At 37.9% G+C, this 14,140-nt stretch overlaps 2 protein-coding genes across 2 annotated transcripts; both read right to left on the bottom strand.

Annotated features, from left to right (window-relative positions):
- Positions 1–1,776: 1,776 nt before the first annotated feature.
- Positions 1,777–2,476, bottom strand: LOC122004666 (protein RADIALIS-like 4). The gene is made up of 2 exons (XM_042559518.1): positions 2,165–2,476; positions 1,777–1,798 (listed from the first exon to the last, which is right to left on the bottom strand). The coding sequence occupies exons 1-2, from the start codon at positions 2,473–2,475 to the stop codon at positions 1,777–1,779; spliced, it is 333 nt and encodes a 110-aa protein (XP_042415452.1). The 5' UTR covers position 2,476.
- Positions 2,477–4,071: 1,595 nt separating this feature from the next.
- On the bottom strand, positions 4,072–11,403 carry LOC122006852 (pre-rRNA 2'-O-ribose RNA methyltransferase-like). The gene is made up of 11 exons (XM_042562509.1): positions 10,843–11,403; positions 10,433–10,480; positions 10,192–10,347; positions 10,054–10,100; positions 9,767–9,923; positions 9,583–9,644; positions 7,044–7,254; positions 6,872–6,961; positions 6,268–6,419; positions 6,027–6,150; positions 4,072–5,313 (listed from the first exon to the last, which is right to left on the bottom strand). Exons 1-11 carry the CDS (start codon positions 11,314–11,316, stop codon positions 4,288–4,290), a joined length of 2,547 nt encoding a protein of 848 aa, XP_042418443.1. The 5' UTR covers positions 11,317–11,403; the 3' UTR covers positions 4,072–4,287.
- Positions 11,404–14,140: the final 2,737 nt, after the last annotated feature.

The raw sequence follows: 14,140 nt of genomic DNA, 5'->3' as shown, positions 1-14,140 counted from the left end.
GCACAGATCTTGTTGAAAGTCGCATCGGGATTTACACTTGGCCACGTGTCCAGCCAAGTAGGATAAAGAAGAATGTCCTACCACATCATACTGGTCCCGTCAGTTGGACTTCCGTCTCTTTCGACTAGACTTAAAGAAGAGATTAGTGATACAGGAGGTAATCCGGAGGAATCACGTGGCCCGAGGGGTTAGTAATCTTGCTAAATAAGCAGTCAAAAGTCGAAAACAATGGTGCTCTGATCATTGCCGGCTCGATTCCCAACTCTCGACTCAAGACAAAACTTGGTTCTCGATTCAGGATCCAATTCAGACGACTCCCCACTCCCTGTTGGGGTTGCAAGGTAGCAAATATAGTCCCCGTTGAAAACACATGAGAAAAATCATGGGTTTATAAGAGAAAAATATCTCCATTTGGCATGAGGCCTTTTGGGGAGAGCCCAAGAGCAAAACCATGAGGGTTTAGGCCCAAAGTGGGTAATATTATGCAATTGTGGAGATATCTAAATTCTTTTCGATCCTACAATTGGTATCAAAGCCCGGACTGTCAGAATGTTTAATCGCCGACTGTGCACAAGAGCTATGATCCGATTGAGCCATGTAGGTACAATATTGACCTCGAACAAAGAAAGTGGGGGCTCTTATGTTCGGATCAAGAGGACCAAACATCAGGCAGGAAGTCCTAGTTGCGGCTAGGCAAGGAAGTCCTAGTAGGTCGAGTGGATCGAGGGGCAGGAAGACCTGGTGGGTCAAGGATCGGACGTGGGAAGCCTGTGGTCCTTTGTTTGAGGGGGGATTGTTGGGGTTGTAAGGTTGCAAACATAGTCTCACATTGAAAACACATGAGAAAGATCATAAGTTTATAAGAGAAAGATATTTCCATTTGGCATGAAGCCTTTTGGGGAGAGCCCAAGAGCAAAACCATAAGGGCTTAGGCCCAAAGTGGATAATATCATGCAATTATGGAGATATCTAAATTCTTTTCGACCCTACACTCCCGACTAACCCAAAATAGTCCTAGTTGTCAGAAATTAAAGCACATAAAGGATCATTTATGTCAAAAAATGTGGGAACAATGGCGAAAAACTAGGGGCACAGAAAGAACAATGGCGAAAATGTAGTCTATCCTAATGAGAAAAGGTACGCACACATAACACATCAAACTCTAATTCTCTTACGCATCTTCTACTTCTCTTTCTAGGAAGACTCACTTGTGGCCGTCATTCTAACATGCTCTTCTCCTTTGAAAAAGCTTGTGATTATTGGCGAGTTAATTAATCATCAACGTTCTCAGCCAGGATCACTTATAAAATAATTAATGCACAAAAATAGAAAAAAGAGCGAAGATAATTAACTACGAATTAAAAAAATCCACCTTCGAGTAAGTGATAATGATTCCAACTTAGATATGAAGAAATTCATCTTCAAAAAGAAGAAGCAGCTAATTATTCAAACAACTATGATTTGAATTAATGATGTAACAAAATTAATTATGCCCAAACCCTAAATATATAGCAAGATGGTTTCGTACGTAAGATTCTAAGGCGAAGTTTTTCGCGCTAGTTTTGTCCATCAAAATCGTCCATAAAATCGCATGGAGCTCCCCAATTCGTGCTAGCTTTGCGCATCGAAACCATCATTATAGGAGCATAAATAGAACACAATTCTTTTATTTTTCATCAGAGAAAGTACATATATATTTATACTGATCAAATACTACTACATCAGCACCATGCACTAAGATTAATTAACTACATGCATGCCATAGACACTACTTCACTAGATCTTCAAGATCCTCAGCCTGCCATAATTGGAAACACAAAATCTATGAGAACTCATTAACATATTAAAAATGAACCAAATTAAGAAACCAAGGGAGAATTAATATATATCACAAAGTGCATGCACGTGAGCATGATGAGTGGAATCTATGATCGATGCTAATGATATATGTAGCTTATCCGTGAGAATAATATAATTAACCTAATGGATTAGATATCATGTGAGCTAGGGTTACTTTCCATATGTCTCCCTCTTCGTAAAGCCAACCAAAAAGAATCTCTCTACTTTCTTTTTTTCTTGTTATAATATAATTTTCTCCGATTTAATCTCCATGTTTTAAGTTGAATTTAATTTGATGATTTTAGCAGAATATATTAACGGCTACCTTTGCTCCTGGTCGCCGGCGGCGGCGGCGGAGGCGGGGCCGCCACGGCGGTTCGCGTTGTAGGTGGGGTAGTGGTAGAACGGCTCGGTGGCCGTCTCGATGAGCTTGATGTCGTCGAGGAGTCGCTCGTAGTGGCGCACCACTTGGTCGACGGACTTCCCGCCGCCGACGGCACGGGCGACGCGTGCCCAGCGGTCGGGGGTGCCCTCGCCGTAGCGCGCCAGCGCCAACTCGAACCGCTTGTTCTCCTCCTTGCTCCATGCCTCCGCCGGAAGCCGGCTGCGCGTAGTCGACGGGGAACCGGAGGCCATGGCGGTTGGGGCTGGCTGTTGTGGGTTGGCCGTCGCCATGGCTGGTGCTTATAAGTAGGAGGAGAAGGAGGAGGTTGTGGCGGTGGTGGTGGACTGGTGGTGGGGCAGTAGTGCTTCGTTGGTGATTCGAAGTGCTAAATCTGATGCAGATGTAAAGATCTGGAATTGTATTCTAATTGTGCCTGATAGGCTTCAATAATTAGAACATAATATTAATTGTTAAGTTTTATTTTATTTTTTAATTAAGGAATTTAGAGGGACCAGTTAATTATTTATATACCAAAGTAAGTGTTTAGAATCTATAAATGTATACATGAATAATAAATACTGTCTCGTCAAACTGTGCATGCATGCATGAATATTGAACGTAAACCATGCATTACTCACTCACAGTTTGAGAGATCTGGTTGTTTGATTTGATTCTATAACCTTTATTCAAGTTTGAATGATGCGATACGCCTTCACTATCTCAGCATCTTACTTTAAAGACAGACTTTCAAGAGTTTTAATTAACGAATATACCGATCATTTTTAAGAACTTCAAAAATGTACAACACTTTCAGTGTTCGAACTATATATGGAGAACAGATTCTATTTCATCAGTCTAAACTTTGAATAGCTTGTGATAATTATTTTGCACCCTTTGACTTTGGAGTGGAGAAGTCAGGCCGACCTTATATATAGTTAGATAATAATTTCATCGACAGGCATGCATGAAAAGCTAGATTCAGGGATGAGCAATTTGGGAGGAATCAGCACCTGTTCAAGTTGCAGGACAGATGATTGATTCCAGCTGTTTACAAGAGTCCTCGTCATTTTTGATATTCCGAGCTTGGTCTGGATTCCATCACAGACATAATAGAGAGAATTAAGGTCAGTGTTGAGCAAATGCTGGAAAAAAATAATTAAAAAATTAAAAACTTGGACAGGAAAGAAAGGCACTTAAAAGTGGACGGAAAACTACAGATAGATTCCTGCAGTTGTTGTCTGGATAAGAAGATCCTTAGCTTTCCAAAGTCTTAGGGTGGTCGGCTGTTTTTCTTTTATATATAAAAAGAAAGCGATGTTCCTTGTGCAACTTGTGTGAAATATTCCATGGCAGACAAGCTTTGCTCGTCTATCTGTAATTATGTATGACGAGCAGAATATATCTTCAGATATCCTTTGCAAGGGGAGATGCTGGAGGATCACTGAAGTTGTGCTCCAACTGATTAAAAGTTTGTGCAGTGAATTAATCAGGAGTGAAAGCCAGCAGTGATAGTTCACAGAAAGAGGAACTATCATTGATTCATCTTTGAGCTAGAGGGGAAAAAAAGCTTTCCTGATGGAAATTGTTATATTGATTCATCTTTTAGCATGGGAGATTGTTTCACAATCAAGTTGGGTGTTAACCAGTGTTGGACCTGCGTTAACAAGACCCAGCTAACTCAACAACATCAAGTTTATGATGCCAACAGTGGCCCTACTTCAGAGGCATGTGCCGGCCATCCTCCCTGATCAGACAGCAAAGCGTTTAGCTACTCTGGCATACTGCTGGAATTGAACCTTGGCACATCTTCAAAAGGTATGTGCCAACGAAGGACCAAACATACCTAGTAGAGCATTTACAATAAGTGCATAATGTCAATATTATGAGTCTACATGAAATAGAAACAATAGCAACAGACACAAGACAAAGCTACAATAGCTGATTAAAAATCTCTAGAAGCATTGTTTGCTGTGTCAAAATTGATAGTAAACGAGGCTAACACTGAGGAAAATGGCTTCGGAAAGGTAAACAAAATGTTTGTAATAGATAGGAGTCGATGATGATTAGGCATGCTTGCGTCCCTTACCCTTGCCTTTCTTCTCCGACCTGTTTGTTTTTGCAGACTGATTGCCCTTCTGGGCCTTCTTCCCTTTAGTAGTTTTATTTCCCTTCTTAAAACCACCCTTGCCTGGCTTTCCGGAGCCATAAGACCTAGCATCCTTCTTCATCCGCCGGTCCACAAGCACCTTACCCTTGCCCAATTTCACTCGGACACCCTTCTTTGCAACGACATACTCCTTTTGAGGCTTCTTTGGTTCAGCCTTCTTGTATACCTGATCGATCATCTTCCTCTTGGAACGTTCAGATATGTCAGTCTGATCTACAATGGAGTTCGCCTTTTGTCGAGCCTTCTCTAACTTTTTCATAGCAGCCCGCTTCTTCCTTGCTTTGGCTTCTGCCACTTTCTTAGCAGGTCGAGCATCAATCTCTCTAAATTGTGCCCGCATTGCAGCAACTTCTTCTCGAGTGATGGGCTTGATGGGTTTGCAATGCCTCTTCTCCTCATCTTCAAACCATTTTGGTAAACCTATGTCATCAAACATGTATCTGTTATAGGCATCATCGAGTATCTGCTCTCTCTGTTTCTTTCTCAGCATCTTCTTCGCATAAGCTAATATTTCAGCTTTTGTATCATCATTCATGTCATCTGATTCATCAGAAGATGAAGAGTCGTCACTTGTTTCCATGGGTTCAGCTGGAACTATTTCAAAGCCATCCTGCTCAGTATTCTTTGACTTAGGAAGGCTTTTAGGGAGGCTCAAATCCAGCGGTTGTTTAATGTTTTCCTTGGTCTTTGCAGGAACTTTGACAATTTTTGCTCCTTTTTCCTCGTCACTTTCACTGTCTTCAAGCATGCCGTCTGTTGCTGCCTCAGTGAACACGTCTTGACCGAACCATCTCTCCACCATTTGCTCTTCAGTTGGCTGCTCATCTTCAACAATAGGTACCATTAGAGGATTTGATTCTTTATTTTGTTTTTGATCAGATTCCTCAACAGGATGAACGAGGTCATCACCATCATTTTCTTCCTGTAAGACGGGCAAATAACAAATTGTTACTTCAGAACGGACGGTGAAAATTCTTCATTATCAATTCTTCAGTTTCCATATACTGAAGAAATCAAAGCGTATCGGCAACTACACATTTATACATTATGGTATGATAAAGAGACATCATCAGAGCAGTAAAATATAACCAACAAAAGTTTACAAGGAATCTTCAGGTACGAGTGCAAAATACTTAATTCTGATATGGAAAATATAAGGAACTCCACTAAACTGAGAAGCATTTCAAAATAGCATGAGCATAAGTAAACTAATAGTATGATGAAGAAAATAGGTAATTGTAATGCAAACTCACTAGTTGGCAATAATCTAAGAAATCCAACACACTAGTCCACTTAAACTCGTCACCACAGATGGAATAGTATTAAATCCAAGTAACAACAAATTCATATTCTCAAAAGATTAAGAAATTTAGATAAAAAATACTCTCAAATAAAACCAAAAGTGGCAGTAATCTTCTGGATAAAATATGGAAAATGGAAAAAGAAAAGCATCTAATAACTATGAGCTAAAACTATCACCAATGCACTATTATACTCTTTGAAAAGTAGGGAAAAAAAAAAAATACTCAACCGTAGTAAATACTGGTGACAGACAACTCAAACAAGGTTGACACTAACCCACAAGGTTTAGAAACAAAATACTTGTTAATTTCAAAGATAGATGTTGAGTCTTACCTCTATTAAATCCAGATCATCAGATGTCCTCTTTGCACGTTTTCGCTCTTTGGTGCTTCCCCCCTTTCTGGTCACATATCGTTCATATGCTTCATCAAGCTCTTCTTCAAGTTGTTCATTGTATCTATTTAAAAAAGTATTAGATCAGTAAGAATATTGTGCAGGAAAATCTTAATACACAATGTAGACAAACTTAAAACAAAGTTTAAAACTATAATATAATGGAAAATAAAAGAACTACCTCCTTTGCTCCTCATCAGAGTCCATTTCATCGGATGAATCCTCCTTTTCTATTTCTCTCTGAGCCTCTTCGTCATCACTGTCCACTAAATTATCCTCGCCATATTCATCATTGAGGTCTGTTGAATCAATTGCAAGCAATTCTTTCTTACCCTGAAAAAGCAGAAGCAAAAGATGATCAATAGAACAAAACATCTAGTCTTGTCTTGGTGAGCAACAAGGAATAAACTCACAAAAACAAGCTAAACTGCTCTCTCTATATAGCAAAAGTCCATAGAGGGCAAGTTTAGCTCTTCTCTTAAATGATAATGGCAATATGAAAGATATTGGTCAAGACGCGACAACAAAACCAAAAAAAAACATCTTGGAACAAATATTTATAGCGTATCTCATACTAGAATTTGGTACTTTCACAAGAAATCCTTCAATAAGGACAATAAGCAGAATTTGTATTGTCTACTTTCATGAACTAAGCAAAACAAAATATTTCCAATCTCATCATTCTTTTTGCTAAGGTTCCCTAGGAGTGTAAAGTTTATAAATGAGAAGACATAAGAACCCAAGTCATGGAGGCAATTATTAAAGAAAATCAATATGGTCACGACCTTGATAGCAGAAAGAGAAAACAAATCCCTCTCAATATAGCTGTCTTCTGTGGCATCAATTTGTACTCCCATTGCTTTTCGTGCTTTATCCTGAAATTCAAAAAAAAAATGGAAAGAGACTAAAAGCTAATATGAAATCTTTACATCAACATGACAGCTATAGATAACAAACCTTAGCTCGGCGCTTTGAAAGAAGTTTCTTCGCCTTTTTTTTCTTTTTGTCCATCAGTTGTGACAGCTCTTCCATTTCATTTAGAACTTTATCATCCTCGTCCTCTTGCTCGTCCTCTTTCGCATCATCTTCCTTAATAACAATCTTGTCTTCATTAGCTGTTGAAGCCACCTTCTCTTTAGACAATGCATTTCTAATGTGGATGCGCCATCTATGGAAAAAAAATGTATTAGGGACTAGAGCTTTTATTAACAGATTAGCCCAGTGGTATTTTAGTCATTGTAGGAATAGCTAGTACAGCAGAGAGGTAATTTGTAATTTATAGCAGTTTACATTTTTTGTGGTTTTTTGAACAGCCACAGCTATGGATTTCCAAAGGAACATTAATAAGTAGAGGAAACTGAATCATGTACCACACAATTACATCACAATTCCCATTGTTGTCGGGTGGTGAGAATATAAGATTGTACAAGCTTTCTTTCCCCGTATGGTATATTTGGTTGTAAAGCAGTTGAGCACTAAAGATCTGGTGATGTAATATGATTGATATGTGTATACTAACATGTTACATGAAGTTCAAGAGGCTCACTGCAAAACTAGGCTCATTGCAATCCTCATGCAGATTTCAAAAGCAGCACTGCTTCTTATGAGAATTATGTGAGTTTCTTGAATGATACATCACCATACATTATAGTCATTAATATTTAAACAGTCAATAATATCTTTAAACCCTTCCTTACCAAAAGAATATTCATACACAAGCAAATCTGTGTATCACAAAACAAGGTACACAACAAACTATGGATTCAAATGTCAAGATCAGATTTGGGATCAGTCACTTCAAATAGGATAGACAGAATCTGAGGGAATCATATACAGAACACAATCAAATTTACAAGAAATTGGCATTCCAGGAGGTTTAACTAAGGACTTAAGTTCCATGGCCTCCAATGATCCAGATTCAGTTCCATACAACTATAAAGTCACAAGAAAGAGAACAGCTTCTATGACTGACAGGAAGGGAACTAATAAATGGGTCCTGAAAGGCTCTCCTGAGTTAAACATTGACATATATATTGTATATATAATACTCTCTAAATTCCTTAATATTATATTCCGTCAATAGTATAAATTTTTCCCTAGGTGGCTTGGGGCTGAGAGTGTGAGTGGGTGGGGTTCTAGACTGAAAAGTAAGCCCTAAATGCTATCTATTGTGTTTTAGGGCAGCATGTTAAATCAAGGCTTCAGGAATTCTCAAGGAGAGGTTAATGCCTTTTCGAATCACTCTTAAGAGTTCTAGACCAAAAAGCCAAATTCTATTCTTAGGGGAAATTATCTAATGTTAGACTGGTAAATTGTTGGAATTTGATAGTGGGGGGGGAGGAAAATGAACTAGAACCCTTCTAATTCTATATAATAATTGTAAAACTAGGGTGATTGTTTTACATAATACTTGTGCGTGTGTGGTAAGTAGGGGCCAAGTACAAAATCGGTGTGGATTAGGAGATATGTGTAAAGCACTAAATTTTCTGACTTTTATGCTAAGAAGCATGAGACTCAAGTTTGTACTCACTATTGCTTAGCACTGGTAAAGTATCCTTGTGGCACTGACCACATTTCATATATTATGGCGCACTGGATAGTATTATTTATATTGTTGTTGGATAGATCATGGTTAAAATTCACTTATATTCTTGTACTCTTGGAAACATTTATGCACTTAATGTACATTGTCGTTTGTTGTTCTATTTCTTAGAACTAACACTCTGCTTTTTTTGCAGTTGTAACCTCTAGATCCTTAGGTTGGAGGCATTGCACAACCATAGTCTACTTACATCGTTTCATTACTATTTTGTCACAAAGTTCCAGACTATTAGCTTTTTTAGTGATTTCTAGTAGATGGTATTTTTTATTATTGTGCAGCTGTGTTGTAAGCAACCTATTAGAAATATTGAATTCAAGATTTAAGCATATTTGAGGGGAGATGTTGCAGAAAATGCAGTGAAAGTTCAGCTACTGGTGATTCTGACCTCAATGTGTGAATCATGAAATTTAGCAATATACCTAAGCCATATATCACTTGCAAGTATGAAGCCATGGTGTGATATTCATCAAAAGGTAACATTGGGGTAGCAAAAAAGTGAGAAGACAGATGTAGAAGAATCTTTGTTTAACTAGCATAAAAACAGAATGTTGTTCAGAAATATATCTTTCAAAATACAACAAGAAAGTTCCAAAAGACCATATTTCAGAAGCATCAACAATTATTTTCTTATAACCCTGAAGTCACAATGCATATAATCGCGATAGCAAAGATCAAAATTCAAAGATAACAAGTAATTTCCAATAGCTAAGATAAAAAATTCACAAGATAAATTGCAAAGAATATGTTTGATGCAAAACCAAAACATATCTTTACTACCTTTGAGGCTACATGCAATAGTAATTGAAAGCTAAACTGAAATGACATTAATAAATATTGATCATAATCTCAGAGAAAGATACAAAAGTTTAAATATGAGTGATAGAATAGACTCACTTTAACAGCTGCTTGAAACTTTTTTTGTCAAGTACGTACAAATCCTCACAGAGCGATTTAATCTGACAAAAATATAAAGATTGTAAGCAAATGATAGAAGAGACATGATCAAAACAGAAAGTGAAATAGAGTGCAGCAAAGAAATGATTCAAACCGAAATATAAACAGAGTGCAGCTACAATACCTCATCTGTGGTTAACTCGTGATCCCTAAAAGAAAAACATGCTGGATCATCAAATGATAGTGCATTTACAGAGCTGAGAAATTCCACTGATGACTCTGACTGTATAAAATCAGAAACTAGGCCCACCTTCCACAGTGTAGTATTCCCTTCTTCATACCTATACAAAAGCAATGTAGCAAACAGATTCTCTTGATGATTAACATGCAGAAGTCAAGAAACAGATTCAGAATAAACCTGCACAAATTGTATACGACAAACACATTAACGCAACATAGAGCATAGCTTACCCTTCACGATTTCTCTTTTGTTTTGATCCTCTAAGAACATTCACAACCTACATCACGGAAGCTAGATTTTTTCAGTAATTAATAGGAATCTAGTAAGAACCAGCCATTACAAATATTGACAAAAGGATTATTTTATACCTTAGGTTGTTCTATCGCTCCTTGAAATAGATGTTTCACATCAAGAAGCCGAGGATCGATCTTTGCAGGGGCCTTATATCTTACCCCAATTACATAAATTTCTGCAGAGGTCGACCGACTTGCAACTGGTTTAGTCACTTCAACTTTATCAAAAAACTATCATCCGTACAAGAATGTGTATGTGTTAATTACTGAATGATGGGTGATCAAATATTAGATTATTATCAAGACAAACATGGACCTGCTTGAGACAAAAAATAATGGCACTGTAATCTTGCGACCTGAAAACCTAACAACAAAGAAACTCAATGTTAACATAACAACCTCCCAAAACAAAAATTTAACCTGCAAAATTGAAAGAGAAATAGGTATCACTTATTATAACTATCAAAGCATGGCTTTGCACTTTTCTTATGTGTTTGTGTGTGTATAAGGAGAAATATGTTTTAGGAAATGATTTTTCATCTTTTTGCTGCTATAAACCAATCAAAGTAAGTTCATGGAGGGATAAAATTTAATCTCCCATGGCAAAGAATTCAGTAAACGTGATGCTACTGAATCGTGCAAAAATGATAGTAAGTTCAAGTTTCGGATTCCATGAGTACTACGAATATGTAATAAATAAGGATTTTCTATTTTTTTTTAGCTTACCTTGGTAACAAAGGTTCCTTTAGGAGCCAAGAAATTAGTGGCCAACCTGATCGAATCCACGACCAAGGCCGACTGTGAGGTGGCCTCCTGGGCCCAGGCGCCTCCAACGTTCGGAGACCCGTCATGGAGGATGACATCGAAGGCAGAGCAGCCGTTGGAGTCCATGAGGCGCTTGATGGCAGCGCGGCATTTGGGGGTGGTGATGTCCTCAGCAAGGGCATGAGCACCGCGAATAGGGCGGATGGGGAAGAGATCAACGCCGACGATGAAGGATCCTACGGGAGCATGATTAACAGCTACCTGGAGCCACCCGCCTGGGGCGGCGCAGAGGTCGAGGACGGAGCGGGCAGAGGGGAGGAACCGGTACTTGGCGTCGAGCTGGAGGAGCTTGAAGGAGGCACGAGAGCGGTAACCTTGCTCCTTGGCAAGGTGGTAGTACTTGTCCTGACGCTGCTTCCCCTTCACCTTGCCCATCGCCGCCGCCGCCGCCGCCGCCGCCGCTAAAGCTCCCGATCACTGAGATACCCAAAACAAGAGGTATTGTATATAAATTAGGGTTTAAGAAACGAAGCGACCCGGTTCGGAAAACCTGGCAACAGAGAGGTGTTGTATATAAATGTTATATATTACTATTAAATATTTTAATCATTTTAATAATTTTATTAAATAGTTAAATTTAAAAAAAGTTTTTAAATTAATTTTTTTATAAAAATTAAAAGCGCAGAAAAGTTTTGCTCCAAACAATTTTAGTTAATTACTCTAGTATTTTTATTATTATCTTGAAATAATTTTAATTAAAATTGATTAATTATAATAATTTTAATTAAAATTATTTCAATTATAGCAACTTTAATCAAGGATATTTGTAATTTTAACTAATATTTTAACACTCTAAAGATCTGATCTCCCCCACAGCCGACTTCTCCCGTCGTTTAGCCCCCGCGCCGTCTTCCTCGTCGGCAACCCCATCATCCTCCACCTCTTCGCCAAATTTGTCCGTCCATTGTCATCCGACTCCGTGCAGACGATATCTGGAGGCGGCGGTGGTAATGTAAGTTGCTTTCTCACTGTTGGATTATAGAAGGAAAAAAATGTGGAAGAGGTGAAGAATCTCTACATGGAGAGGAGGAGAATAAAACAAAACACACAACTTACTTCATTCATTGAAAAAAGGTACATATTTATAGGCTTATTGGATAAGCACTAATAATCAAGATTTTTTTTTTAATTCTATCTCTACGAAACTCTTATCCTATCATGACAACTCAACAATTCTATCACGAAGATTAGTAAAACTTACCACCTCATCCTTCTATCTTTACAAATTTTATCAACATCAAAATAAAGTTTAATCTCCAACACCCCCTCTTAAACTTAATTTTGTGACTCCAAGTAGATTCCGCATCTTGATGAAATCTTCAAATTTGAGTGGCTTTGTAAAGATGTCAGCAACTTGATCTTTAGTCTTCACATAGACTAGCTCAACATCTTTGTTTTTCACATGTTCCCGAGTAGAATGAAAGTGAACATCAATATGTTTACTTCTTTGATGATATACTGGATTCTTCCCCAATGCAATTGTCGATTTGTTGTCAATCCAAATTTGAGTTGCTTCACTTTGTTCAAATTTTATCTCCTTTAGCAAGCTTCTTAGCCATATAGCATGACTAACACATGAGGATGTTGCAATGTACTCTGCTTCACAAGTGGAAAGAGTAACAATAGGTTGTTTTTTTTTACATCCAAGAAAATGTCGTATCTCCAACGAAAAATGCAAAGCCGGAAGTGCTTCTCCAGTCATCACAGTCTCCACCCCAATCACTATCTGAATATCCAACAAGCTGAGAATTATTAGAGTGAGAATAAAATAGTCCGTGATTCATAGTACCTCGGACATAACGAAGGATTCGCTTGGCTGTCTTCCAATGAGTCTCTTTAGGCTCTTTCATGAACCTGCTCACAAGACCGACTCCATATAATATATCCGGTCGAGTGCAAGTTAGGTACCGCAAGCTTCCCACCAAACTTTTGAAATGTGTGGGATCAACCGTCTTTCCTTCGTCACTCTTGGATAGCTTTGTTCCGCAGTCCACTGGTGCGTTAACTGGATTACAATCATTCATTCTAAATCTCTTGAGGACCTCCTTTGCATATTGTTCTTGAGTCATAAATATGCTATCAACTCCTTGTTTCACCTCCAAGTCGAGAAAGTAGGACATAAGTCCCATATCGAATGTTTTTGCCATAGCTTCCTTAAAAGATTTTATCATTTGAGGCGAACTTCCTGCCACGATTAGATCATCTACATAAAATGATACCAATAAGATGTTACCATTGTCTGCTCTTACCAATAAGATGTAAACATTTATTCTGAATAAAGAATCACATTTGGTCAAATTGACTACATCCATTTGTAGTTGTTCGATTAATTTATATTGTAGATAACATAGTATGTGGTGTCACATACAGAAGATGATGTTATCAGTACCTTATAAATTATAAATAATGGCTCACGACCAAAATGGAAAGGAACAAACCATTGGAAGGTCGTAGTGTAATTAGGTATTAGTTTATCTTAACTATATAATTACACTAGTACACTTAGAGTGTATTAAGTAGGATCATCATAGGTTGTTTTCTTTTATACTGACTTTATAAAGGAACAAAAATCTCAGTTATTATGGAAGTGTGTGCTCTTAATCCTAATATAATAACAAGCATATATATTTGATATTTATTTCTTTAATTTATCAATGGGTGAGATTTAGTTCGATGAATCAATAAGCCTGATAAGTTAGAAAATGATATCACTTATAGTGTGTGTTGTTGATTATAGAAGGAAACTGTGTCCTATTAATCTAGGTTGATAATGTCCCCAAGATGAGCTCATAAAGATTGTAATGTTAAACCCTGCAGGTGGACTTAGTCCGACATGACGATAAGGTTGAGTGGTACTATTCTTGGATTAAGATATTAATTAAATGAGTTGTTAGTAACTCACTTAATTAGTGGACATTTGACATCTTAAACACAGGGAGACTAACACACTCATAATAAGAAGGAGCCCAAAAATGTAATTTGGGATTGGTGCGGTAGTTCAATAATAGTTCTCTAGTGGAATGAATTATTATTGATAAAATTAAGTTGTGTGTTCGGGGCGAACACGAGATGCTTAATTTTATCGGGAGACCAAAACTAATTCCTCCTCTCGGTCTCTATCGTAGCCTCTTATTTATAGAGTACTATACCCACCTATACTCACCTTCATACCCATGATATAGGGGTCGGCCAAGCTAGC

This window comes from Zingiber officinale, chromosome 7B (assembly GCF_018446385.1).
Source record: "Zingiber officinale cultivar Zhangliang chromosome 7B, Zo_v1.1, whole genome shotgun sequence".
Lineage (NCBI taxonomy): Eukaryota > Viridiplantae > Streptophyta > Magnoliopsida > Zingiberales > Zingiberaceae > Zingiber > Zingiber officinale.
This window is presented reverse-complemented; position numbering and strand designations above follow the sequence as displayed.

What these genes read in the sequence shown, in the direction of transcription:
- LOC122006852 (XM_042562509.1), bottom strand. Translation starts at nt 11,316, where the DNA reads ATGGGCAAGGTGAAGGGGAAGCAGCGTCAGGACAAGTACTACCACCTT. An exon ending in TTTCAAAGCGCCGAGCTAAG is followed by an intron (nt 6,962 to 7,043) that starts GTTTGTTATCTA and finishes TTTGAATTTCAG; the next exon opens with GATAAAGCACGAAAAGCAAT. An exon ending in TCTGATGAGGAGCAAAGGAG is followed by an intron (nt 6,151 to 6,267) that starts GTAGTTCTTTTA and finishes TTTTTTAAATAG; the next exon opens with ATACAATGAACAACTTGAAG.
- LOC122004666 (XM_042559518.1), bottom strand. Translation starts at nt 2,475, where the DNA reads ATGGCCTCCGGTTCCCCGTCGACTACGCGCAGCCGGCTTCCGGCGGAG. An exon ending in GCCGGCGACCAGGAGCAAAG is followed by an intron (nt 1,799 to 2,164) that starts GTAGCCGTTAAT and finishes CAATTATGGCAG; the next exon opens with GCTGAGGATCTTGAAGATCT.